The sequence below is a fragment of the Leptopilina boulardi genome, unplaced genomic scaffold (assembly GCF_019393585.1).
Source record: "Leptopilina boulardi isolate dan_hultmark-lab unplaced genomic scaffold, ZJU_Lbou_2.1 LbouV2_392, whole genome shotgun sequence".
Lineage (NCBI taxonomy): Eukaryota > Metazoa > Arthropoda > Insecta > Hymenoptera > Figitidae > Leptopilina > Leptopilina boulardi.
Window position 1 is genome coordinate 3672702 of NW_026137965.1, and position 26779 is coordinate 3699480.

The 26779-nt window shown below is 26.0% G+C and overlaps 6 protein-coding genes across 15 annotated transcripts in view; 3 read left to right on the forward strand and 3 right to left on the reverse strand.

Annotated features, from left to right (window-relative positions):
• LOC127288524 (NADH dehydrogenase [ubiquinone] 1 alpha subcomplex subunit 10, mitochondrial) overlaps positions 1–305 on the forward strand; it is a 132217-nt gene extending 131912 nt beyond the window's left edge. For both annotated transcript variants that reach the window (XM_051316022.1, XM_051316021.1), the window contains one exon: positions 71–305. In XM_051316022.1, coding sequence (XP_051171979.1) covers positions 71–148 — 78 coding nt within the window. In that variant the 3' untranslated portion in view covers positions 149–305. The remainder of the gene's footprint in view (positions 1–70) is intronic.
• LOC127288527 (regucalcin-like) lies at positions 71–12312 on the forward strand. 3 transcript variants are annotated; one of them, XM_051316025.1, is made up of 7 exons: positions 71–188; positions 8884–8979; positions 10278–10435; positions 10668–10877; positions 11336–11545; positions 11611–11723; positions 11786–12312. In XM_051316025.1, exons 2-7 carry the CDS (start codon positions 8894–8896, stop codon positions 12032–12034), a joined length of 1026 nt encoding a protein of 341 aa, XP_051171982.1. In that variant the 5' UTR covers positions 71–188; positions 8884–8893; the 3' UTR covers positions 12035–12312. The 3 variants fall into 3 exon arrangements, with proteins under 3 accessions (XP_051171982.1, XP_051171981.1, XP_051171983.1); XM_051316024.1 differs by lacking the exon at positions 71–188 and adding an exon at positions 7939–8087; XM_051316026.1 differs by lacking the exons at positions 71–188; positions 8884–8979 and adding an exon at positions 9295–9446.
• LOC127288530 (synaptobrevin homolog YKT6) lies at positions 360–2910 on the reverse strand. Its single transcript, XM_051316037.1, has 4 exons — positions 2702–2910; positions 2107–2302; positions 1581–1852; positions 360–1503 (listed from the first exon to the last, which is right to left on the reverse strand). The coding sequence occupies exons 2-4, from the start codon at positions 2294–2296 to the stop codon at positions 1363–1365; spliced, it is 603 nt and encodes a 200-aa protein (XP_051171994.1). The 5' UTR covers positions 2297–2302; positions 2702–2910; the 3' UTR covers positions 360–1362.
• On the reverse strand, positions 3342–8536 carry LOC127288515 (protein RRP5 homolog). Its single transcript, XM_051316006.1, has 5 exons — positions 8399–8536; positions 7783–7845; positions 7126–7690; positions 3911–7063; positions 3342–3816 (listed from the first exon to the last, which is right to left on the reverse strand). The coding sequence occupies exons 2-5, from the start codon at positions 7843–7845 to the stop codon at positions 3488–3490; spliced, it is 4110 nt and encodes a 1369-aa protein (XP_051171963.1). The 5' UTR covers positions 8399–8536; the 3' UTR covers positions 3342–3487.
• Positions 12141–18344, reverse strand: LOC127288528 (aquaporin-like). 7 transcript variants are annotated; one of them, XM_051316032.1, is made up of 7 exons: positions 17974–18147; positions 16468–16583; positions 15686–15795; positions 14513–14674; positions 13466–13653; positions 13133–13276; positions 12141–12830 (listed from the first exon to the last, which is right to left on the reverse strand). In XM_051316032.1, the coding sequence occupies exons 4-7, from the start codon at positions 14613–14615 to the stop codon at positions 12393–12395; spliced, it is 873 nt and encodes a 290-aa protein (XP_051171989.1). In that variant the 5' UTR covers positions 14616–14674; positions 15686–15795; positions 16468–16583; positions 17974–18147; the 3' UTR covers positions 12141–12392. The 7 variants fall into 7 exon arrangements, with proteins under 7 accessions (XP_051171989.1, XP_051171988.1, XP_051171986.1 ...); XM_051316031.1 differs by lacking the exons at positions 15686–15795; positions 17974–18147 and adding an exon at positions 18197–18339; XM_051316029.1 differs by lacking the exon at positions 15686–15795.
• Positions 18345–18435: 91 nt separating this feature from the next.
• Positions 18436–24783, forward strand: LOC127288518 (coatomer subunit beta'). Its single transcript, XM_051316011.1, has 9 exons — positions 18436–18580; positions 18662–18825; positions 19272–19623; positions 19743–20681; positions 20766–21001; positions 21077–21415; positions 21490–22089; positions 22167–22439; positions 23765–24783. The coding sequence occupies exons 2-9, from the start codon at positions 18823–18825 to the stop codon at positions 23801–23803; spliced, it is 2781 nt and encodes a 926-aa protein (XP_051171968.1). The 5' UTR covers positions 18436–18580; positions 18662–18822; the 3' UTR covers positions 23804–24783.
• Positions 24784–26779: the final 1996 nt, after the last annotated feature.

A 26779-nucleotide genomic window follows, 5' to 3' on the forward strand; every position in this document is an offset into this window, starting at 1 on the left:
AATTATCTTACATTTTTTTTTTAAGTTAAAAATTGTTTTGAATTTTATAACTTAATTAATTTATTTCTAGTTTGGTCCACGACAAATTTGGGATACGTTGTATCGGCCTTTTGATCGTAATAGACGGGAAAAAAAACTGTTACGTTAAAATATTTCAAAAAATTTTTTCTAGCTCATCATGTAATTAGGTCTGTATTTAAAAAAAAAATCTAAATTAAAACAACAGTCTAATATTAAACATTTTTTTTTTTCATATATCTCATTGTTAAAATAAATTTTAAAAATAAAAATTCAATTTTTAATTATTTAATTATTTAATTTAAAGAATGAAAATTCGGGATTTAAAAGAAAAGACAATATTTGCAACACTTAAAAATAGATTGTTGTATTTAAATTATTCTCGAAGCAGAATTAACATCTGTTTCAACTTTATAGTTATAAAGATTTTTTTTTTTGTAGGGAATTTTATATTGTACATATATTATAATACATATATATCTTCAAATACATTTACTTAAATTTCCGACGTTATAACGAGACTCAGTACACTCTTTTTTTTCGCGGTAAATATCTATTCTTCTTTTTTTCAATCTTTCTTAATTAAAACGTCAGCAGACACAAACACCAATAGAGTATGACACTTAACGTTTAACACGGTCATAATTTTTTTTGTCAGATAGTAAACAGATTTTTTTCGGACGTTATGGATTATTAAGATTTATTAATTTTTTTTTTTAAGTGTCGCCCTATTATTTGTGCGAAAAATTGCAACAATCCTTTCAAGGAGATTCTGTTAATAGTTGAAGTAGAAAAAACTTGTGAAATCAAAACAAACAGGAATGGAGAATTTAAAGAACATAGAGCCTGTAGAAAAACAAAAAGTTTAAAAATTAATTTTCTAATTGGATTTAACATGTTAGGAATGTTCTTTTTTGTTTGATATTAGGTCCGTTTCACTAATTCATAAAAATTAGATGATTTCCATTTTTGGAACTGGCAGTGAGTATCTCATTTTTACCTGAGAAATTAATATTGGAGAAAGCAAAGCTAAAATATCTATTTACAGAATAAGCGCTCATATTGATTTTCGTTTTTTTTTTGGCACTGCCAGACTTTCCATTTAGTTGTTCTGAAACCATTTTTGTTTTATTGCTTCTTTGGTTCAGTTTTAAGAACATGTTTCGCATTCACAGAAGCTTTAATTGCAGCTTAATCTTTGAATTAGATCAAAGACTTTTCTTTCCATTATTGACGATGTTTAATTTCATTTCGCTCTCCTTCATCTCAATTTTCATTACTTTCCTTATACATTGAGAGTGACACAATGTTAATTAAAATTATTATTACAATAAGAGAATTTTTCTAAGCTGTCAAACTGCAGCAGGAATTAGTTTTACGGGCTGTTTTATAAAAGGCTTTCGACTGAATGCTAAGGCCCTCTGATTTTGAAACTAAATCATCCAATTTTTCCCCTCTCTGCAAAACTGCCTCCAATGTACTATGCTGAAAATAAATGAAAACGATTAAGTAAAAAACAATTAAATAAAATTTAAAGTATTTAATATTAATAATCGTAATACCAGAATGATTTTCGTTTCATCTAAATCATTTTGCATTTTTGTCAGAGAATCGGCCTCCCTTGGATTTTGATATTTTGCCAAATAAACATTACTTTGTTGAAAATCAACTGCCGATTCATTTAATGTAGGCCACGTGCTCGGAGAATATCTTGTTGTAAATTCATCCAACACTTTTGTAATTAAAGTGTGAGATACTCGATTTGGATATTCATGATCTGATATTAAAACTCCCGCTAAACTGTCTCCTCGTACATAAACATGACACATGTATTCTGAAAACAATTTAAAAAAAAAAAAATTAGAAAAACATTTAAAACATAAAAAAGATTATTTCAAAATATCGAAATAATTTATTGAGAGCAATAAACTTGTCTTAAGATTATTATTTGTTTTTTTGAATTATCTTAAAAAATTCTTGAGATGAAGATAAAATCTTTTGATAAGATTTATAACTTTTTATATATTGGAGAATATTTATGACTTTGAGAGTTTTTGATGGAATCAGATGAAAAAGTATCGATTTTACCTCCTTCTTTTACGCTCTGCCTTGCAGCAACTTGCGTTCTTTCTGTTATGGTTTTACTGACAAATGCCATGAACTCTTTGACGCTGCTTCTTTGAAAATATGAAAAAGAGTCAACATCGTAGGCACATTTTAGGGCAGTCGCCGATGTTTGTCCCTTATAAAGGATCGTTAAAGCATAAAGTCTAACCATTTTTGACTGAAAGTAAACAAAACAAGTATTAATTTTCCATTATTATGAAAAGAACATCACTTTTTTAATATTTATGTTTTTTATAATTTTAAAATAAATTTTTCTCGTAAACTTTCTTTATATTATTTAAATTGTATATTTATCAAAAAAAAATCAGTTTGCAATATTAGAATATTGATTAAATTAAAAAAATTGCAATATTTTTATAAAAGTAAACGGAAAATAAGTCACCAGAGCACTAAAGAGGTTAAGTTTCGAAAAATTATAATCTGATTTTAATTTTTAGAAAATGGGGAAAAAACTATGTTTAAAAGATTTAAAAATGCAACAGGGTATTAAAAAAAAAAACTTTTTGGCATTCTGGACACGTACACATGCACAAGAAAGCAAGCTGTCAAAACATACCTTTTAAGCAACAAACAATATGTTTAAGCTCAAGTGACGTAAAAAATTCCACTAAACTATAATTTGGAATTTCCGAGCTAATTAGATATTTAACCTTAATTAGGTTCCAACTTCAGTAAATAATGATTTTCACTCTAAATTCTTAACACATCTCTCTTTGCTTATGAAAAAGATCATTTGCAAATTACGAGTTACTGTTACTGTATTTTTAAAGTTGCAAAGTTGGTATTTTTTTTTTTTTTTTTTACTAGAAAATGTTGCGCACACTGAAAGTTATCGATTAATCGAATTTTAAAATTCAAATACTTATTTTTAATAAATATTTCTATATATATTATAAAGATTTCTAACATTTAACTAAAATATAATTAAATAAATCGTTTTTGGCAATAAATAATATTAAAAAAAATATTTAAAACTTACCTGTAGTTTTTACATGCATCGCGCCATTTTATCGAAAAAAATTATCCATCTTTAATGCATTTCTGTCGATATGGTTGCTGTTCTACAGGAACTGTTCCATAATATTGATTTTTTAAATCATTTTTATTTATTTATTTTATCAAATATATATATATATTTAATTAATTATTTACAATTTAATGTTAATTCATATAAAATAAAAAGTAACTTAAAACAATTTAGACTTTTTAAAAAAAATTCGCTTTATTTTTTCCACTAAAACGAGTTCAAAAACATTATTTATAGTAAATTATTAAAGAAAAAAATTAATATTTGTGTTTACATAAAAATATGTACAAAGAATGAGAAAAAAAAATGTTTTATCTATCCACTGTGCTCTTTTACATATTCATTAGCCATATCTCGAACATTTTGAACAGATTTTTCATTTCCATATTGTTCTTCAAAATTAATGTATTTTTTAAATAAAACTTTCATCTTTCTCGCTGGAAGTACTTGAGTCGTGACAGATCTCTCAAGAATTCTTCTTGCTATTTCAATATCACCTGATTTAATCAAAGAATCCACATAAGATGACCATACATCAATTCGTTTTGGATATGAATTCAAAATTTGTTCAAATAAAGTTTGTGATCTCTCTTTATCACCGTGATTATTCTCCAAGTGTGCGAATCTTACAATTAAATTCACATCTGTAACAGAAAAGAAGGGTATTTTTTTATACATTTGAAATTAGACAAAAATTATTTAATTTTAATTAAAAAAAGAAATTAATGTAATACTAACGTTCGGGTGCAGGTAGAGATTGAATGGCCCTTTGCATGATGTGTCGTGATTTTTCTTTTAATCCAACTTTTAGTAAAACAGCTCCGCATTTGATCCACATTTCCGGTTGATCTTTGAATTTTTTCACAATCATATTAACAGTTTTTTCCATTTCAATTTGTTTACCAGCCTCAGAATAGGCAGTGAGCATGTGGGAATAAATTTTTGCCGCATCATTCACACGAACAGCTTCCTGAAGAACTTCGTTCAATGATTCTGTATTTCCAAATTTAATTTCAAGATTTAACCATGCTTGCCAGACATTTAGCCTCTCATCTTCTTCGCGGAAATTTATTGTTTTAACAGCACGTTTTGCAACAGAACGCGCTTTATCGACTTCAGTTGCTTGTAAATGATACGCCATATATTGTAACCAAATAAGTGAACTGTCAGGACTACCGAGAACTAATCTATCAAATTGATCAACAGATTTTGGCATATGATTGGAAGCTGCCAATGCTTCTTCACGTTCACGAATTTCTCTCTCTTTTTGTCGTTCCTGTTCTCGACGCTCGTTAGCGCTGAGTTTTTTCTTCTTTTTCGGTTGCTCTTCCTCTTCTTCACTTTCACTGTCACTCGATGATTCTTCTTTTCGATATACAGAACTCGGCATTTTATCCCAATAAAATCCACACTCAGGAATTGTCAATTCGGTAGCGTTTTCGTCAATTTCCATTTCTTCGTTTAATAAAACTTCTTCTTCTTCTTCTTCTTTTTTTTCTTCTTCCTTTTTAGATTTCTTTTTAGCTTTTTTGGAAACTGGTTCACTTTCTACTTCTTCTATAGATTTTTTTCTTTTTATTTTCATTGAATTCTTATTTTCGATTTCTTCGTCTTCTTCTTTTATTTCGATATTTTGACTTCGTTTCGAAACTTTATTAATCGAGAGTAACTTTTTACAAAGATGATTAGCCATTGGCGTTTTCTTCGATTCAAACATTGACTTTGGTAAACAAATATTCAACGAATTACATTCAATTTCATTAAGTACAACAAAACATCGTACCTTTTGACCAATATTGTATGTCGATAAATCAGGATTCAAATCATTGAGATGTAATCTCGCGGGCATAACAACAAATCCACCATTATATTGTCCCTTGAGAAGTACAAGAATAAACCAATTTGTTATCAAAACAATAGTACCACGTAATTTTGTTTCCAATGGTAATTTTTGAAATTTCGATTGTTTTCCACTAATCGACGAGACAAGTTGTGGCAATAATGTAACTTCCAATAATTCATAGATAAAATTCACCCAAAGTACAACGCCTTTAACTTTATCACCAACACGAACATCACCACGATAATGATCCTTACGAACAGTTGCCTTTAAATTGTCCTTTAATTTTAAAATTAAACCATGTTCAGTTATTGTCTCGACAATTCCATCAATTTTTTGTCCCAATTCAATTGACGATATTGGACGATTTTTAAAATAATCCTTTTCCGATAATTCCTTCATTTTTATTAAATAAATACCCAATGTATCGATTGCCGACATTGATTCCGTTGGTTTTTTCCATAAATCCGTTAAACGTGTCGATACAGTCACTTTTTTACCATCATTATCAATTGAAAGAATTTTACTTAATAAAATTTGATTTGTACGTATTAAATCTTCATTGTCGTGAAAATTTTTCTTCACTTGTGCATTGCCAAGAAAATCATTAATTGGCAATATAACACGACAAATATTATCAGTGAAATTTTTCACCGAACATAAAATAGTTGAATTGATTTTTAAATTTTTTAATGTTACATCAGCTTGTGGAACAAATGATACACTCAATAATAAATTGGGATTTGTTGAGAATACCAAAGCCGTTATTTCATCACCGGGAATTGTTTTCGATGCTATTAAACTAGCTAATTCGGGACACGGTGCAATATGTCCAGCGGGAATAAAACCCATTGTTTCTAAATTATTTTTATTGATTTTCAATTGTATTCCCTCTGTTGATGAATTGAGAACAATACCATTGACTGTTTCACCAATTTTAAAGGTAATTTTTTTCTTTTTTTCCTTAATAATTTTTAATGTTAATTTATTGCGTGCGATATCAACAGCTTTAATCATCACAGTTACTACTTCACCGATAAAATGATTCCATTTTTGTTTTATTAATTGTGGATCAAGAAAAGAAAGTGGAACCCATCCGGCAAGATCACCGTAAAATTTCACTAGAATTCCCTTATCGGTAATTTGACGAATTGTCCCATGATGTTGTGATGAAACATGAGCGTGGTGAATATTATCCAAAATTGGCAAATTGCTATTGATAAGAAGAGGTTTTAAGGTGAATGTTAATTTTTTATTAATATTAGACAACACTTTAGCGCTCACTTTATCATTGACTTTTAATTTTGATGAGCATTTTTCATTATCAGAACTATGATAAGGTGGAATTGTTCCCAATATTTTGCCAGTGGAAACTTTAATAAAACCAGTTTCACGATTTATTTCATTGACAACAACTTCAATTATTTCGCCATGAATGAAATTTTCTATTGATAAATGTGTGGCTTCTAAAATTTTTTTCTCTGTCGAACAAATGTAAATACGATCCATAATATCGTAGGTGAGTATTCGACATTTGTGATCCGATTCTGGAGTGAAAATTTCTTTTACTTTATTTGAATTCACATGAGTTCTTTTGTATGGTATTAAACCTTTGAGATCTTTTCCTAATTTCACGATAATTCCACTTGATTCCAAATATGAAACACGAGCATTGACAATATCACCTTTATTGATTTGTGATTTTTCCGGAATTTGTTTTAATAATGTAAAATATGCAAATTTCACCGTTGGAATAATATACAATAATGTTCCATCAACCTCTAATCCTGGTGTATATTGAGAAAGAATTTTTGGTATGTGAATTTGATTAATATAACCAATTTTGTCACCATTATAGGAAATTTGTAATCCATTGGAAAGAATTTTTTTTATTGTCAAAGTCAATTGCATTCCTGGCATTAAACTATTGAGTGATTTCACATTTTCCACAATTGTTTCTAAATGATTGGTTTTTGTTGATAGTGTTATTATTGATGCGTTATCGTCATTTTTCATATTTTTCACGGCGCACATTATTTGTTTTCCTGGAACTGGAAAGAAAAAATATTAAAAATAAATTTTCCATTACAAATTATTTAAATATAATACTCACAGTAAATGGAATTATGATCATCTTCAATGTCCTTTTTTGATAAAAATCCACGAACATTTGGAATTCCAGTTTCGAGAACATAGCCATGATCTTCAACACTTGCGATTGAGCAAATAATTTTCGATTTATTGGTTATTGAATTGGAATTTAAATTTTGATTCAATAAATTTGGTTCCAATGATAATGAGACACGCCAATTGTCTTCGCCGAGTGCTTTAATGTAAGTGACAACATTATCACCTGGTTTAAATAATTCAGCTAGAGTTCTAAATTCTGTTATAGAATCGCCTTCGGAATTTACAACACTTTGCAATAGATTTGTATATGATTCACTGATATCGGTAACTTTTACACGTCCAGTTAATCGTCCTGGTAAAGATATAATTAAATCATAATCTCTTATCATGTGTACTCTTCCTAATATCACCATTCCCTCACATAAATTTGAAAATGTTAACGATTGTGCCGTTGACGCAACAAGTGTATCTTCCTCATGACTTTTCTTTGTATTTTTTGTTGTTTTATTTTTTCTCACTTTTATGGGATTATTCTTCTCGAATAATAGCTGAAAAATTAGAATAAATTGAAGTAAATAACTAATTTATTTATTAATTAGCAATTTTTCAAAAAAAATTTTAAAAAGAAAACAATACTTACAGATTTTGATGAGGGTGCAATTTTGGGCTTCTTCCCACCACGGGGAAAATCTTTTTGAGTCATCTGTAATTGAAAATTAATCTTGAAATTATAATTTAGAATTAAAAACGGATAACTATTTAAATAATTATCAAAAAAAAAAAAAGTTTACAGTATTGCCAAATTTATACGGAAAAAATGTTGGTGCGACGTTCACACGTTGCCTCCAACACTTGGTAGAAACGTAATCGTCTTGGGACAGCAGGCCCACTATTATTTTAGTGCAAAATACCTCTCGGAATTAGTATTTTAATTGTACCACGACAGTAAGTACAAGATTTGTGCTCAGGCACCAAAATTTTTTCCATAATAAAAAGTTAGGTTATCCGGTAATTTATAAAAAGGTTTTAAATGGGTTTTAAAAACTTTATATATTCAATTACTTTCTTTTTCTTTTCGTAAATAAAATACTGCATTCATTAAAATTATAATTACATTATAATTGTATACTTTACAATGTATTTTAAGTATATAATTTACAATTTAAAAAAAATTTATCCATGCAAGTTGAATATGTTTTTTTTTGTAAACGTCAAACGATAATTCCCTTTAACAATAAACAAATAACAATATTTACCTTGAAAAATTAAAACTAATGTTTTTAATACAAAATTAAACTTAATTGAAATCCTTTGAGAATTAATTAAACATTCCTAAATAAATATTTGAATAAATTCACGTGCCACTATCACACACGTTTTTTAAGTAAGGTTATGTTTGTTACTCATATTGCGCATGTGCAGTAACTTTAGTGACGAAAAGTGCGCGAAAATTTAATTGTAATAATTATGAATAGATCTTTTTTTTTTACTCCAAAAATAGGGATTAAAATAAATAAATTTATTTATAACAGAATTTTTTCCTATTAGAGTAAATATAATAACATTTTTAATTTAAATTATGTATGCGTCTAAATTATTTTAAAAAAACAATTATTTTTTCCAATAAATATTAAAAAAAAAGCTTGCAATTTTTCAAATTGTTGATAAATTTAGTTAAAATATCAATAATGAAATTTTTAATATTATTTTAATTAATCGATTAAAATACTTTTTATTTCAGTATTTAATTTATGGTCAATGATTCGCACCTTCACTTTTTTCATCTGAATATTTTAATTCAAATCTACAACTTCAACGCTTCATTGAAAAGAGCAAGGTAATATATATATTAAAGTTTCAAGGTATAGACGCGAAAATAAATTTTAATTTCAAAAAAAAAAAAAATAATAATTTAATAATTAATTATTAAAAAAATTATTATTAAATAGAAAATATTTCAAAATTTTCTCCTATTTTTTTTTATAAACAAATTATTTAAATAAATATTATTTATTACTATAGATTACATGGAGAAAATAAAATTAAATGTAATTGAAAAAAAAAAATTTACGATGCTTTTTTTATAAATAATTTTATTTAAGCATAAAAAAATTTAAGATCCTTGAAACTACAAACATCACTTGAATGAAAGCGAATGTCTAAGGTTGAATATAAAAAGCATGCTTAGGTCTCCTTTTCCTCGAGTTGATTAGTACATTCGCGACTGTAAAGAGTTTAGAGCAAGATGAAATTTTTTTTTATTTGCATCTTTACATTTATTTTTCCTTTATTTGTATCCTCTGAGTAAGTAATAAACAAAAATTTAATTTTTACAATAATATATTGATAAAATAATAATAATTTAAATAAATTAAATTTATTTATTTAAAGACTTTTTTTATTTATCAAAAATTAATAAATAAATAAATAATAATAACAATAATAATTTTAAAATAATAATAATAATAATAAAAATAATAATAATAATAAAAATACTAATAATAATAATAATAATAATACAAAATTAATACAGAAATAATAAATTTAAACGTAATTAGAAATAAAGTTGAAACAAATATTTAAAACTGTTTATAATGTAATTTCGCTTCATTTGCATACAAAATATATTTTATTTTATTTTTTATCTTTATTTAACTTTTATCTTTTCGTTGCAATATACTTCGTGGTATTCTTTAACTCGTTTCTAAACTTCAATTGAAAATAAATGTTTAAAAATTCTTTATTAAAATATTAAAATTCCAAGAAAAGAATTTTTATGTGATAAAAATCATTGAAATATTTTTTTTTTTTTTTTTTTTTAGAGAAAGTATATCAGTTTTTTACAACAAAAAAAATTTACCAATGCCAGTCATAAAAATAGTCTAATTATTACTATTATTATTCAAAGTATAATGAGGCAATTCTAATTACCGTTAAATGTTCTTATATGAATTGTATGCACAGATTTTTATTAGTGATATTGCTTATATAATAATTATAATGAAAATTGTTTCTGAATTTAATAATCCAAGTGAAAATGAATTATTTACTGAATTTAAAAAATTAAATATCACCGTAAAAATGAATTATTAATTTTACTATTTTAAATGTAATTATGAATTATCAATTTTTCAGTATGACTTTGACTGTTAATCGAGTTGTCGAGGCCAAAGGATTAACAGAGGGACCACATTGGGATCATCGTACACAAAAACTTTTTTTCGTCGATATTTGGGGTAACAAAATTTGTCGATTTGATCCAGCTACATCAAAAGTTACCTGTGCTTATATAGGTAATTATTATCTGGTTTATTATTATTTATTTTTATTTATTCTAATTTTTTTAAATTTTTTATTATTTTTTTTAATTTTCATTATTATTTATTATTACGTATTATTTATTATAATTTATTATTTTTCATTATTTTTTGTAATTTATTTGTAATTATTTTTATTTCTGCTATATAGAATAAAATTGAAAATTAATTAGAAAGATAAATTAAAATAGAAATTATTAATTTTCAGCAAATGGACCAGTTGGTGTAGCAATTCCCATTGATGATGGAGCAAATCATTTTGTCGCCGGTTCAGGTGTCGATGTTGTTTTAGTTACATGGGATGGTGAAACTAATTCTACAAATCCTCCTATTAGAAAATTAAAAAGTGTTAATAAATTTAATGAAGGCACTAGATTTAATGATGGCAAAGCGGATTCATTTGGCAGATTTTGGGCAGGTAATTACAATCGATTTTCTCTAATTATTAACATATTTTTAAAATTATACTATTTCTAATTATCTTATTGGAAAGATATTTGAATTATTATTATTTTATAAATTTTATTTATAAAAATATTATTTAATTATTAATTTCATTTATTTATAAAATTATTATTTTCATTTATTTATAATTCCAATATTTTTCATAAAACATAATTCAAAACCATTTAGATATTTTAATGCTTCGAGTCAATTGACCTCAGTAAATTGATATCTCAATGTCTATTATATAGAAGATATTCAACTTCATTTGTTGTTCAATTTAACATTGATAATAAAAGAATAGAACGATAAATCTATTTTAATGTTTTTTATATTGAATTTTTTGTTTTAGTTTTTATTTTTTTTTTTTTTGAGATAGTAAAAATGTATTTTTGAAAATTGTGCTAATTAAAATTTCATATATATTCTCAGGTACAATGTCTGAAATAAAAGGAGATTTTATGCCTAATGGAGGAGAATTTTATTGTATGGATAAAAATTTAACATTAACGACACAAATTACACCAGTTTCAATTAGTAATGGTTTGGCGTGGAATTTAGATGATGATACATTTTATTACATAGATTCACCGACAAAACAAATTGTTTCCTACGATTTTGATCCACAAAAAGGATCCATTGGTAACTGATAATTGTATATTAAATTTTGTTTTGTTTTCAATATCTATTAACTTTTTTTGTTTTAGCCAACAGAAAAGTAGTTTTCGACTTGACGAAAAATAATTTACCCGGTGTTCCTGATGGAATGACAATTGACTCGAAAGATAATCTTTGGATTGCATTATTTGGTGGTTCTCAGGTATTGTAATTTTAATTGATTTTGAATTTTGTTTGAATTACAAAATATTTACAATATTTCAGGTGATTCAAGTTAATCCAAAAACTGGAAAATTACTTCAATCGATACCAATTCCAGCGAAAAGAGTGACGAGTGTCACTTTTGGAGGGCCAATGTTGGATATTTTATACGTTACGACTGCAGGAAACGGTTTTGCAAATCCTGCAGAAAAAACACCTGAGGATGATATGCAAGGTGGATCAATTTTCGAAATCAAAGGAACTGGCGCTCGAGGCGTTTTATCGAACAGTTTTAAAATGAGTGACGATTAAAGTAAAAATTTTAATTTCCATTGCAATAATTTAATTATTATTTTAAATTAATGAATATAATTCAATATTAAATAATTAGAAACGGTATTTCAAAAAAAAGACAAAATTAAAAAAACAATCCTTTTATTTACACAATAAGCATTTTTATAACAATATATATTATTTTTAAACATAGTTAACAATACACGATAAATTTAAATAATATCTTGCGAAAATATATTTAAGAGGCATTTAAATATTTTTCCCCGAGAGACAAAAATACATTATTATTATTATTATTTGAGTGATATGTATTTTCTCGTGTCAGTCTATAAAGCTTGGGCAAAAAAAAGAAACAATTTTTTCGAAAATTTAAATTTCACAAGGATACGTGATAAGCCTCAATGTTTGGTCTCATCTCTTGAAATTCTTTTGGCCAAAAAATACAACGATAACATAGAGATGCAATAAGTGATCCAACGAGTGGACCAAACCAAAATATCCAATGATTTGACCAATGATTATTCCAAAGTGCTGGCGCTAATGATCTCGCTGGATTCATACTGCATCCTGTATATGGACCAACGGCCATACAAATTACTGCGACCGCTAAACCAAATTTAATTGCAACTGAATCACCATATTTTGTTTGTCTCGCATCCCAAACACCGCATGTCATCAACATTAAAATTCCAGTTGCAATCACTTCAATTACAAATCCTTGAAACATTGAAATATTATTGTGTAAATCAGTTACACAAAATTCAGAGCTTGACGTTTCATTTCCATTATGTAAAAGCATTTCCGGTGTAACTGCCTGATAACATTTTGAAAATTCATTAAAATTATTTTTAAAATTTAGCAAATCGAAAAAATAAAATGAATAAAAAAGTAGAATTTTCTTATTTGAACAATAATTAATTAAAACTGAAATACTGATTAATTTTAAATTACGGAAATTAAAATAATAAAAAATAGAAATTAGAAAGTTCGGCGAAATAAAAATAACATTTGTCAATAAATTTTATAAAAGAAAAAATTCTGTAAAATAATTATAAATCTCGAGGTTGAATTAATATTTTATTAATATTAATAACACTAGGAAAAGAATAAATATACCTTTAATAAACCAAAACCAAGAATAGCACCAGTGAGTTGAGCAACAATATAAAGTATTGCAATTGGCAAAGATTTTTTACCAAGGACAACAGAGCCCAATGTAATTGCTGGGTTTATGTGAGCAGCACTGATATGTCCAATACTCTGAAAAATTATATAAAAAAATAAAATTTTGCTTATTTCGAAATCGGGAAATAATAAATAATGTGAAATCACGTAAGTTTTTTTTTTTATTAATTATATATAATAAAAAAACAATTATTTTTCATAGAAATAGAATTTTTTTATTGAAGTAAATATAATAATATAATAATACAATAAATTTGAAAATACCTGTATTATGAGCATAACAGCCAATCCAAAAGTAAAAGAAATTTGTAATGGTGATGGTCGATGTCCAAGACTTCCAACACAACCCATACATCCCAAAAATACTAAAATTCCGGTTCCAATAAATTCGGCGAAACACATTTTGAATATTTCCGATAATCTAACATCTTCCTTCAAATATTTCTTGATCCCTTTAATTTAATAATCAATTAATTATTAGTTCAATATTATTAATTTATTTTTAAGAATTTCTTTTCGGTATTAAAATTACCGACCGTTATGCAACCTGCTATACAAATGTGTATGAGCGACTACATATAGTAATAAAAAATATGTATAGTAAAAAAAAATATTTTTCTAAAAGAATTTATTATAATTAAAAATTAATATTAAGGGAAAAAATCCACCATTCTTTTAATTTATAATTTAAGTAAAATTTATATTATTTCAAAAAAAGAAAGATCTATAATTGTTTCTACAATTATTATTAAATAATTACTATTTAACAAGTTCTATACGTATTCAATTAACTTATGCTAATTTTATTAGTTATTTTTTTTATTGCACCGAGATCATTCATTGTACGAGATGAACTTTTAGTTTTTAAATTCTCTTAGTTTACATTTTTATTGCATTTAAAAATAAAAAAACAAAAAAATTTGTGATGAAAATTATTTTAAGTGGTTTCATTTTTATGCGAAAAATATGGTCCACATGAATGGTATAATGGAGTTACTATTGTGCAACAGATAATAGAAAATGATGAGAGATGACATTGTGCGCTTATCCTTCGTAATCATTGTCGCTTTTAATAATAAACTTCATGACCCAATGCATTACATTTAAATTCTTTAATACGAATGAAAGTGATATATTGTCATTAAAAATAAATTAATTTACAAAGAAAAAGAATATAAATTAAATAATAGAGAAACTGCAAAAAATAATTAATGAAAAAAAATTGCAAAAGATTCGAAATAATTACAAAATAAATAATTAAGTAAATAAATAATAAAATACAGTTTTAAAAAAATATGTAATTATACTCACAAGATAATTTTAAATTCTTGTCTTCACAATGTATTACGTTGGAGGAAGAAAGGCCATTTTTTAAATTTGATGACAAATTTTCAGAATGATTTTGATAAGACATGATATAGTGAAATCAGTTTTTTTTTAAATATTAACAGTTTTACTTGTTATTTATTCCTCCTGAAATAAAAAATGTAAACAAATTAATTAATTATATGAATACTAATAAACAAATTTTTATTAATTTTTACAAAACAATACTTTTCTTAATTTCTGACATGTAGTTAATTTTTCTCATTTTTTTTTTCAAAGTAAAATTGTAAAAAAATGGAATTTTGTATTTTGATATGAAAAAAATGTGAAAAATGAAATTTCCATAATCATTCAAAGCACGGAAATTGATAAACCAATAATGAGATAAGACGCGCTCTCAAATTACGCACCTAATTTAAATTCACATTGAAATATTATTTTTATTTAATATAAATTTCCATTAATTTTATAATTTAAAATTGATTTAATTAGAAATTTTAAATTTCTGTAAATTAAATTAAATGTAAATAAATTACTTTAAACGTAAAAATATATATATATATTGCGATCAAATTAATCATACAATATAAAAAAGGAAAAAAAACTATTATTTCCTGACGAATGTTCAACCAATAAAAAATTACAAAGCCATTATTTTCAATTGCTTTGTTTGTTTTCCATTAATTTTGTTCGCCAAAAAAAGGTTTTTATTTTAAATTTCTATAAAACTTAATAAAAAATTTCTTTCTTTACTATTATTAATTATTATCAATGTTTTAAAATAAATAAAAATAAAATTTAATTTGTTGTAAATAAATCACAGTCTCATTACTTTAAAATACGGTGGGTTTTTTGTAATACCTTTAAAATAACACCGGCGATTTATTATTTTTATTTTTACTATTATACAAAATTTTTAGTATTTTTTATCTATACATTTTGCATTTAAAATATTCGTCTCTTAAATAGCACAATTATTTAAAATTAAATCACTTTTTAAAAAAAAAAAATTAATGATTTAATTCAAACATTGTTTTTATGAAACTTTTTTTTATTTAATTATTTTTGAGAAGCTCTACTATATAGATTAATGTCCCGTTTGATAGTTTGGAGAAGACTGAAACGTTTCTCAGTTCATCATCATATTTATGTATGTACCTCGTAATATGTTCGTGTATACTTTTTCTTTCAATCTCCCGTTATGTATTGAAGCACATTTCAAATATTTAAGAAACGTATGATCAAAAAGCTTTACAGTTGGAATTTTTCTAAAATTAAACAATTATTTTTTATTATTTTTATATTAATTTTACAAATTTTTTATTTTTGCTCTGTAAATGTAATAAATGTGCGTTAAATTTTTAGAAAAAAAGATTAATATTTTACAATCATCATGAATATTGATTATTATCAAATAGTTGAGCATTATGGAAATGACGTTAATAAAATTATATATTAAATTAAAGAGCATTTATATATATATATATATATATATATATATATATATATATATATATATCTTTATTGAATGTCAATGGATTCCTTTGACTCTGTAACAAAAGTGACATTTGTCAAAGAACACGTGCTACTGATGATTAACGTTATAATGAATTTCTTATGTCCAAGTGTGCAACATGCAGATAATTAATTCAACAAGAAAATAAATAAAGAGGTAAACAAATATATGGGTTAATTGATTTTATTAATATATAATTAAAAATTATGTACCAATATTAATTATTAATCAGTTTAGATAATATAATTTATTATTATTTTAATAAACTAATTGAATACGAATTTTAAAAGTAAATCATTAATTTAAAAAAAAAAATTGTCAATAAAGGAAAAAAATAGAAACGTTACAATTTCAAAGAGAAATAATTAATTCTTTCTATTGTCTTGGGATATTATTATGTCTCTATAAGAATACATATACTCACAAATGTAATTATACAATTTGTTTACTCCATGTAATATGTAAAATTCACGGAACATAATGTTTTCCTTTTCGATACATTATGCGCACTTATTTATTTTTCTATATTCTCTGAAAAATCTTATTAAAAAATCAATTAAAGTTTTTACATCCGACTATTTTAAGTGAAATTGTATTTTCTCTATGTCTATTATAGAATTATGTTGCTATAATCCTAACATACTTGTTCTGCTAGAGTTTCTAAAATGCGACTGTGTTTTCTCCCCCTCAGTGTAAAAAGTATATAGCACACTAAATGCTTTAAATAGATATACTTTTGTTAACGTTTTTGTTTTTTCAATATATTTAGAAACATTCGAAAACAAAGCGTTTAATTTTAATTGATCAATGAAAACAGATTGAATGGAAAAAAATATTTTTGAAATAATAATATTAATTAAATGATTGACATTTTTAATGATGCAATAATTTATGTCACTAAAACAGTAAAGCAACGAATTGTCAAATGAACAAATTTATTTTTAATGTAAATATTTTCCTTTTTTTTCTAATTGTAAAGGTAGCTATTTGATAATTAATAATCCTCATGATTTACAGGTGTGTTTATGTCACAAGAATCGTATATTTCCACAAAATACGTAATTTGTACCAACAATTTTGGTTTTATTTGAACATTGCATACATCTTGTATCTTATCATGATTCTATTATAGATAAAAAAAAAATTAAGAAAAAAAGGTAAAATTTCTATTCTTTGTTTCTTTCTGTAATTATTTCAAAAATTATTATTGACCAAAATGAGAGATCGGGAAAATTAATTTCACGGAAACCGCGAAGAAATTTTTTTTTAATTCTTATTAAAGTAATTGACCACAAAATTGAGAAAGTATATATATATATATACAATTAAAATTTATTTAGAAAATTTTTGTTTAGTTTTCAATTAAATTAATCATTTATTAATAATTGATGTTTTATAATGAAAATTTAAATTTATAAAAAAAAAATATTACAATTATTAGTCATTAAATTGACAGTGCGTTATATAAACATTTAGATAATCGCGAATTTTAGTTTTATTATTTACAAAGAATATTTTAGTCATATAGAAAAGATAAATAAAAAAAATGTTGGTTCATTGAACTTGTACAAGTTGTCTATATCCCTTTTTGTAATTACCAAGTTTTTAAAACCGGAATGACTTGGAAATTGCGTAAAAGAAGACAAAAAAAAAAAGTTGTATGATTACTGAGAGCTTTATTTCCGTCTTGATAAAAATTTTATTAGATGAGAGCAAAATTTAACTGATTAATAAGTAAATTTTTTTTTTACAAATTTTTTGGGGAAAATACTATAATAATATTTACTTTTTGTTCTGAATTAAATTATATTAGTAAAACTTACAAAATGAATTTCAATTCAAACATTAATTTGAATATTAATTATTGTTTGTAAACAAACATAAAGAACTGAAAAATTATTATTTTTAAAATGTAAATAGATATCCTAACCTTAAATTTCTTTTTTCTATGCTTTGCCAGCATATTTACCATTAATATACTTTCTCATTTAGATTCTTTTATATATAATTATCTTTCTTAATTGAATTAACTTGATATATATATACTTTACAGATGCAGATACTATTTTTGAGAAAAATAATTTATAAATAAACTTGTTTTGTTGTCCCTCAAGACAAGGTAATGATAAATCAGAAATCTTTGAAAAGGTTACCTCATCTACGTGAAAGTTGAAAAGTTTGCTACTTCACAGGGGTAATGTCCTTTATAATTAGAAGATTTTAAATAGAAAAAAATTACAATCACTGAGCTATTTACATAATACTTCAATCACTGTATTGAGGTCAAATTTCTATCATTTACAGTATTGATTATAAATAATATATTTAAAATATTTTAAATAGTAGATTTCTTCTTACCAACCGTATATGAATTTAAATTAACTTCTCGTAGTTGTCGCTAGTGATTTTATGGCGCTGTTGTAATTTTTAATCCTAACCCATATTATCCACGTTTCATTCGTTTTCAATAATTTGACGTGACGTTCAAAAAAAAAAAAATAAATTTAATTACATCAGTGTGTTTGTTTTACAATCATGTAATCTTAAATAATTATATACCATTAATTAGTGTTAAAAGTGAACTGTTTGGATTTTATTACAATATTATTTGATTGCAGATCTGTGTATTTGCTGGAAAGGTGGAGCTCGCCATGTTTGTGGACTGATGAGCCACGTCCTAACTTCATGGCTGTCGAATCTTGTTTAAAAAAAACTTGATTTAATATATTGAATTAATTAATTCCGTGACAAAAAGAATAGATCGATCATCAAATTCAAAATGGTATGTAAATAGAAATTGTTCTTTTTTTTGTAATTAGTTTTATCTATAGAAACCGGCACATATATAACAAAGAATATTTTTGCCCTATGACAACTTGTAAAGTATCTTTTTGACACGTCAAACTCACCACTTGTTAGTTGATCAATTAGGAAAAAAAAAAATTTTATTTAATTTTTTTCTATAATTAAGTTTAAAATTTGTTTATATTAGAAATTGTCTATTTTGATTAGTGAATGTAGATAACATACTGTAGGATTTTTTTTTCCTTGACTTTCAAAGAAAACTTTTTCGAAAATAAATTATTGAGACTGTTTTGAAATCAGGATTTTTATTATTTAAGGTTCTATTGATTTGTATTAAAGGGGATAAATTATTTGTATTTGTATTTTATTAAAATAGTTATGTAAATAATAAAAATATATCTGAATTAAAAATTAATTTTACAGCCTTTACGACTGGATATTAAGCGTAAATTAACGGCGAGGTCGGATCGAGTAAAAAGTGTTGATCTTCATCCAACTGAACCGTGGATGCTGTGCTCCTTATATCAAGGCAATGTAAATATTTGGAATCATGAAACGCAAACATTGGTGAAAACTTTTGAAGTATGTGACTTGCCTGTAAGGGCTGCAAAATTTGTATCGAGAAAAAATTGGGTTGTCACCGGTTCTGATGATATGCAAGTTCGTGTTTTTAATTACAATACTTTGGAGCGTGTTCATTCGTTCGATGCTCATAGTGATTATGTACGATGTATTGCCGTACATCCAACAGCACCTTGTATACTTACCAGTAGTGGTATGTAGATTTTAGAAAATTTTCTAATTTTTATTTCATATTTTATAATTCTATTTCTAATTTTCTATTTAATTTTCTATTTAAAAATTTCGTTCTATTAAAGAATTTCTATTTTTTAGACGATATGTCAATAAAATTATGGAATTGGGAGAAATCTTGGCTATGTCAACAAATATTCGAAGGACATACGCATTATGTTATGCAAATTGTATTTAATCCAAAGGACAATAATACATTTGCAAGCGCATCTTTGGATAGAACGGTAAAAGTATGGCAATTGGGTTCATCGACAGCGAATTTTACATTAGAGGGCCATGAAAAAGGTGTTAATTGCGTTGATTACTATCATGGTGGCGATAAACCTTATTTAATATCCGGAGCTGATGATAAATTTGTCAAAATATGGGATTATCAGAATAAAACTTGCGTTCAAACATTGGAGGGACATACGCAAAATATTTCCGCTGTTTGTTTTCATCCAGAATTACCAATTGTTCTAACTGGCTCTGAGGATGGAACAGTACGTATTTGGCATGCTGGAACTTATCGTTTGGAATCATCATTGAATTATGGTTTTGAGAGAGTATGGACAATTGCCTGTTTAAGAGGTTCAAATAATGTGGCAATTGGCTATGATGAGGGTAGTGTTATGGTAAAAGTTGGTCGTGAAGAGCCAGCAGTTTCAATGGATTCGTCAGGTGGTAAAATTGTTTGGGCAAGACATAGTGAAATTCAACAGGTTAATTTAAAGGCACTTGGCGAGGAAGTTATGGATGGTGAACGTTTACCATTGGCTGTTAAGGATATGGGTGCTTGTGAAATTTATCCACAAACAATTCAACATAATCCAAATGGTCGATTTTTGGTTGTTTGCGGCGATGGTGAATATATTATTTACACATCAATGGCATTGAGAAATAAAGCTTTTGGACAGGCATCGGAATTTGTTTGGGCAGCTGACTCGAGTCAATATGCAGTACGTGAAAGTACAACGACTGTTAAAGTATTTAAAAATTTCAAGGAAAAGAAAAGTTTTAAACCTGACTTTGGAGCTGATGGTGAGAATTTTAATTTTCTTGTAACGAATTTTTTTTTACAATTTATAAAAGAATTTTTATATAAATTAAATTGTTTTATTTTAGGAATTTTCGGTGGTTTTATGCTGGGAATATCCTCTGGATCTGGTTTATCCTTTTACGATTGGGATAGTTTGAAATTAGTAAGGCGCATTGATATTCAACCAACTCATGTATACTGGGCGGAAAATGCTTCCTTGGTTGCACTCGCGACAACTGATCAGTACTTTATTCTTAAATATCACGCGGACGTTGTTGCAAATGCGCCGGAAAATGCAGAGGACATTGAAGATGCATTCGAGGTAATTTTTTTTATTTCATTTTTCTGTTTTATTAAAATTATTTTATTTTGATTAATGAATTAATTGATTTAACAGATGGTGGCCGAGATGAATGAAGTTGTAAAAACTGGCCTTTGGGTTGGCGACTGTTTTATATATACAAACAGCGTAAATAGAGTAAACTATTTCGTCGGTGGTGAAGTTGTGATTGTGTCACATCTCGACAGACCAATGTATTTGTTAGGCTACGTTCCACGAGATAATAGATTATATCTCTGCGATAAGGAACTATCGATTGTTTCCTATTCTCTCTTGCTCTCGGTTCTTGAATATCAAACAGCGGTAATGAGAAAAGATTTCGAAACAGCTGATCGTGTTCTTCCTACAGTTCCCAAAGAGCATAGAACTCGTGTCGCACACTTTTTAGAGAAACAGGTTAGTTACATTTCCAATTTTAAATTAGCAAAAAAAATTTTCAAAAGTAGTTTTTTAAATAAAATTTTTTCCAGGGCTTTAAAGAACAAGCTCTCGCTGTATCAACGGATCCTGAGCATAGATTTGAATTGGCTCTTGCATTGGGCAATTTAGAGACAGCGTTGACCCTCGCAAAGGAGGCGAATAGTCAACAAAAATGGCGACAATTGGCAACGCTTGCCACGCAAAAAGGCAAATTACAATTGGCACAAGAGTGTTTGCATCAAGCACAAGATTTTGGTGGTTTATTATTGTTGGCAACAAGTACGGGAAATGCGAATATGATTGAAAAATTGGGCAATGCTGCAAATGAAACGGGGAAAAATAATATTGCATTTTTATCGAAATTTTTATTAGGCAATGTTGATGAATGTTTGGAAATTCTTATAAATACTGATAGAATTCCTGAGGCGGCATTTTTTGCACGTGCATACGCGCCAAGTAAAATATCCTCAATTGTGAAAATATGGAAGGAAAAATTATCGGCAGTAAGTGAAAAAGCTGGACAAAGTTTAGCTGATCCTGAACAATATGAAAATCTCTTTCCTGGTTATCGAGAGTCACTTCAAGTTGAACAATTTGTGAGAGAAAAAAGTCAAAAAAAGATACCGGCCTCGGCTTTTCCCTCAATTAAGGTGAGTTAATTTTTTTTTTTTTTTTTTAAATCAAAATAATGTAATTTGTGCTAAATGTAACAATTTTTTTATAATAGTTGAATACTGAACGCAATCCAAGAGAAGAAATGATGTCGTCTGACGAATTCAATGAAAATCATCAAAGAGAAAATTCCGAGCCGAAACTTCATGAGAATTCGTCTGATCATTCAGATGTTACAAATAGATTAATTAATTTAAGTATTAATAAACCAACGGCGGAAGCTATTGAAAAGAAGCCGCAGCCCATTTCGAGTAAATCGAGACCCCTTGTTGTTGACGATGATGATCTGGATCTCGATCTTGAATTAGATGAAAACATTGATACTAGTGTAAGTAGATTATTAATTTATTTTATTGTAAAAATTTATTTTTAATTGCAAAAAAACAAGTTTTTACATTCCTTTTTTTATTAAAATTGCGACACGTTTTACGATTACAATTTTATTCGCATTTTTCGCATGCTTTCAGTACAGATTTTCCAGAAGATGAAGTAAGTTAATTGCATCTTTGTAAAATTTAAGAAGAGTTTATTAATTTAGGTAATGAAATAAAAAGAAAAATTGAAACGAAAGTACACACATAAATTAGGTTTGCAAATGTGTGTAACTTTAGAAGAGTATTGCGTTACTAAAGTGTATACAGTCTGTGTCAGTTATAAAAAGGTCAACTTGACGTATTTGTTTTACGCGACTCAATACTATCCACAATGGCACCTTTGAATGAGCACATGTCGTTAATGTACACACACACACATATATACAGGCCCCTTACTCCATATCGTTAAATAGGCTCGTGACTCGGTTTCCAGTAGCTAAAGTGCATAATGTCCTGAAATAAAGCAAAATCCAAGTTTCTCGTCTATTTTCAAATATGTAAAATCTGAGTTTGATGGAAAAAAAATTCTTTTTTTAATTTATTATATTATTTAATTTAAAATTAATTTTCGTTTGATATTTTTATATAATTTTTTTTTTGACAATAGAATATTCTCTTATCTTGATATTTTCATTATCTTTGTTAATGTTCTTTATTTTGATTAATTAAAAATTCAAATTGTTTTGAAATTTTTTGATTTCTCGAAAATATAAAAAAAACAGTGAAGACTATTTTATGGGAAATAAGAAAAATAATAAGCTTTGGCGAAATGTGGTGGAAGTAAACTGGTTAGAACTTGGGTTATATATACCTATATGTACAGACTATAACTCAAAAACCCGGGCGCTTATGAGCGAACGGTGGAGTGTTATGGCAACAAGGCTGTAAACAAAATACACCGTGACTGCCATCGGGTAAACATGCCCTTAGGCACCAGCAAAAGCTCACTCTCTTCCATTTGTATCAGTTACATGCCGTAATGATCCGCCACTGATTTTTACGGCAAAAAAAAGGAATAAAAGAGAGAAGGGAAAGAAAAAAAAGAACACAAATTATAAGAGTTGTTAGATTTTGTAGATTTTTGACATTTATTGAAAGTAGAAATCTTAGCAAATAATAATAATAATTCCAAAATTTGCAGAATTTTTCTTTTAGAAAATAGAAATTCCAATGAAATATTTTTAAAAAAACCTTGTAATAGTAAAAAAATAGTTTAGAAATGTCAACTTACCTTCATTTTGCATACGAAAAGTTAATAAAAATAAATATTCTGTTTCAGGATGTAAATCTAGATGATGATCTTCTAGTGGATGATTAATGATTCCGTCGATTCATCGTGTCCAGATGCAAACTTTGATTTTAATATTGTTTTTTTTTTAAATAGAAAAAGAAAATATGTAAATCATTCCTTAAAACAGGGAACCGGTCTTAAAAAACAAAAAAGTATAAAGTATTACACGAGTGTAAACTTTTACGCGCTTATGATTGTTCATATTCCACATTTTCGTAAGTTATTATTATTAATTATTATTATAATCTTTATAAAGAAAAAACAAAAAATCACAAAAATTGTAACTACAAATTAAAAAAAAAATATATTGTTAATATAATTCAGAAATTGAAATTTTCGGAGAATGAAAAACAAAAAAAAATCCTTCTTTCTTTTATTTTTTATGTGAATTAAAAAAAAAAGTAGTTAATAATAATAATTGATTTTTTTACAATGACAATTTTTTTTTTCTTCTGTGAATTGGAAGAGAAAAATCACACACAAATCTTTATATACATACTAATCGGTGCAATTAGTGTGCGCTTAATTTAGTGAGGTGTAGGCGTCGCGACGAAACGGAGGTCGAGAAAACAGAGCATTTAGCACGAGCCGCATACGTGACCGTCGAGACGTGCGTGTATTCAGGCAAAATATATTATTCTTTTAAAATGCCTTTTCGTCTCGAATAAGAGAGAAAGAGAGAGAATTCGTTTTCTGTATACTGCGTTTCAAACAAAAAGGGATCAATTGAGGCGGACTTTTTTTTTTAAATTTATTTTACAAATTCTGATCTTTTTTTTTTCATTTTATAAGTAATTAAAAAAGCATTTATGTAAATAATTTCTAAATGTCTTTTTGTGATTTTTTTATCACATACAATTTTCCTTTTTCTATCAAATAGAAATAAAAAAAAAAAAAACAAAAAAAAAAAAAACAAGTTTTATCAATGTAAGTATTTTATATTGATTTTAATCATGTACGAAGAAAGTGGAATTACAATTTTCAATAAAATATATTTTAATGTATAATTTTTTTGAAGATCCTATTTTATTTGATTTTTTCCGCAGAGCAAATTTATTCCGAATTCTAATTTTAATTATTTTGTAATTAAATTTATATTGGAATTTAAAAAAAAAACTTTTTTTAAAAAAAATAAGATATGGGAAGTAAAGGGAATAAAAAATGGTACGTGTGAGTCATGTTCGTGTCAAATTATTATAGAAGAGTGATTCTTTGTTAACACAGCAAAAAAAAAAAAAAAAAAAAAAAAAAGATTGAAGCAGTTGTTGGAGCACGAAGAGAAGAAATCAGCACGTTTAAAACTTTTGTATTATTCTGCAGTTTTAGAATCAGCTTCGAAAACTCAAGTTCCGCAGTCAATGAACTTTCTGATATATTTTATATCGATGAAATTTTGTTGAAATGAAGAAATGCGGATGTAGAATAGCACGTACGATCACGTTTTCTTGAATGTTATATGAATTTCTCGAAAATTTAAGATTAGACGTCATTCCTCCTTCGGCTCATTTGTAAAATCTATTATTTTTTATTGAAACAATCGCACATAAAGGAAATTGCAAAATTATCGGAAAATCATTATCAATAAAATCCATAGAAACAATTTTAGATTTCAAAATTGAATATTTTACCGTTTATTTCTATTTGCAGTAATTTTTTTTCAATTTATTATTTATATAGAATTTGCTTTTTTTTTGAGAATAATTTAATGCAAAAGGGAAGTAGGGGAGAAGAAAAAGGTTGAGATTAATTAACTTCCTTTCCACTCATTCGTGTCAGAATTAACAGAATGCTTGTAAAGAAGCGTAAAACCCTCCAGCTCGAAAACAGAAATAACTCTAATCTTGACACTTGACAACAAATTACTCGTGCGTAAGCTTTAAAATCCCTCTAAAAGTCATTAGTACATAATTCTTGAATAAAATAATGGGAATTGAAAATAGTCACCATCTTTCTTTTTTCAGATACATGGATTTTTTATTTTCAAAAATTAAAATTTGTTCTTTTATTTGAATTATTTTTTGATCAAGTTAAATTTAATAATTGAGAAAGGAAAGTTTTTTTTTTTTTGATAATTAAACAGCAATTTTAAACTAAACTAAAAATTTAATTTTTAAATAATCAAAAAAAAATATATTTCATTTTTTAAAGTGTTTCAGATTGTAACTGTCTTCATATAATAAAATAATCAAATTCAACGAAATGATTGAAAATTCGGATTTAGATGGAAAAAATTTGTCAATTCAAATTGATTTATAATATTTTTTCTGTTATCATACTTTATTATTTATTTGTTTCATTTCGGTTTACCAATTATTTGTCATCTGAAATAAAAAATAAATAAATAAACTGTCAAGTTTTAACAAAAAAAAAAAAAAAAAAAGAAGTAAAATCTTTAATCTCAATCCAAATAAAAATACTATTCCGTAATGTCGACAGAGTTCGATGACGAGAAACTTTCAGCTGTCGTGCGTCAATCATTATTTATACCCCGAATTTTTTTTTCGTCACGAATTTATATTTTCTAAAAAAAAAATATAGGAACCTAATTTTAATAATTAAATTAAATCAATTTTAATAATTAAAGTTAACAATTGAATTGAATTGAATTATTTTTAAAAAAATTCCTCAATAATAATTTCCGCCCGTAATAATTAATTTTCTTTTTATGAGTAAATTTCAATTTTTATTTATATTTCTAAATAATTTATTTTAAATTACAAATTCCATATGTATAATTTTTATTTAATTATTAATTTAATTTAATTTTCAATTCTTTTGAAACAATTTTTGTACTAGAAAGTATTTTTATTATTATTATTATATTTTTTTTATTGTCAATTTATAAAATTTTATGTGAATTAGATTTTTTTTTATTATATTTCAATTATAAAAATTGAAATAATAAAACCGATATATTCAGAAACATATAAATTGAGAACCGCTGTTTCTGTTCTCGTGGGTGGAGCTCGATAGCAACACCCATTTCTCTCCCGTAATTTTTCT

Excerpts from the sequence above, each read along its gene's own strand:
- LOC127288530 (XM_051316037.1), bottom strand. The coding sequence starts at position 2,296 with ATGGTTAGACTTTATGCTTTAACGATCCTTTATAAGGGACAAACATCG. Across the intron at positions 1,853-2,106 it reads GCAGAGCGTAAAAGAAGGAG|AATACATGTGTCATGTTTAT; the intron begins GTAAAATCGATA and ends AATTGTTTTCAG. Across the intron at positions 1,504-1,580 it reads ATGAAACGAAAATCATTCTG|CATAGTACATTGGAGGCAGT; the intron begins GTATTACGATTA and ends ATTTATTTTCAG.
- LOC127288515 (XM_051316006.1), bottom strand. The coding sequence starts at position 7,845 with ATGACTCAAAAAGATTTTCCCCGTGGTGGGAAGAAGCCCAAAATTGCA. Across the intron at positions 7,064-7,125 it reads TGATCATAATTCCATTTACT|TTCCAGGAAAACAAATAATG; the intron begins GTGAGTATTATA and ends TTTTCTTTCCAG. Across the intron at positions 3,817-3,910 it reads ATCTCTACCTGCACCCGAAC|ATGTGAATTTAATTGTAAGA; the intron begins GTTAGTATTACA and ends TTTCTGTTACAG.
- LOC127288527 (XM_051316025.1), top strand. The coding sequence starts at position 8,894 with ATGGTCAATGATTCGCACCTTCACTTTTTTCATCTGAATATTTTAATT. Across the intron at positions 11,546-11,610 it reads TCCACAAAAAGGATCCATTG|CCAACAGAAAAGTAGTTTTC; the intron begins GTAACTGATAAT and ends TTTTTGTTTTAG. Across the intron at positions 11,724-11,785 it reads CATTATTTGGTGGTTCTCAG|GTGATTCAAGTTAATCCAAA; the intron begins GTATTGTAATTT and ends ACAATATTTCAG.
- LOC127288528 (XM_051316034.1), bottom strand. The coding sequence starts at position 14,615 with ATGTCTTATCAAAATCATTCTGAAAATTTGTCATCAAATTTAAAAAAT. Across the intron at positions 13,654-14,512 it reads CAAGAATTTAAAATTATCTT|GGATCAAGAAATATTTGAAG; the intron begins GTGAGTATAATT and ends ATTAAATTAAAG. Across the intron at positions 13,277-13,465 it reads CTGTTATGCTCATAATACAG|AGTATTGGACATATCAGTGC; the intron begins GTATTTTCAAAT and ends ATAATTTTTCAG.
- LOC127288518 (XM_051316011.1), top strand. Across the intron at positions 19,624-19,742 it reads TTGTATACTTACCAGTAGTG|ACGATATGTCAATAAAATTA; the intron begins GTATGTAGATTT and ends TCTATTTTTTAG. Across the intron at positions 22,090-22,166 it reads CGGCTTTTCCCTCAATTAAG|TTGAATACTGAACGCAATCC; the intron begins GTGAGTTAATTT and ends TTTTTATAATAG.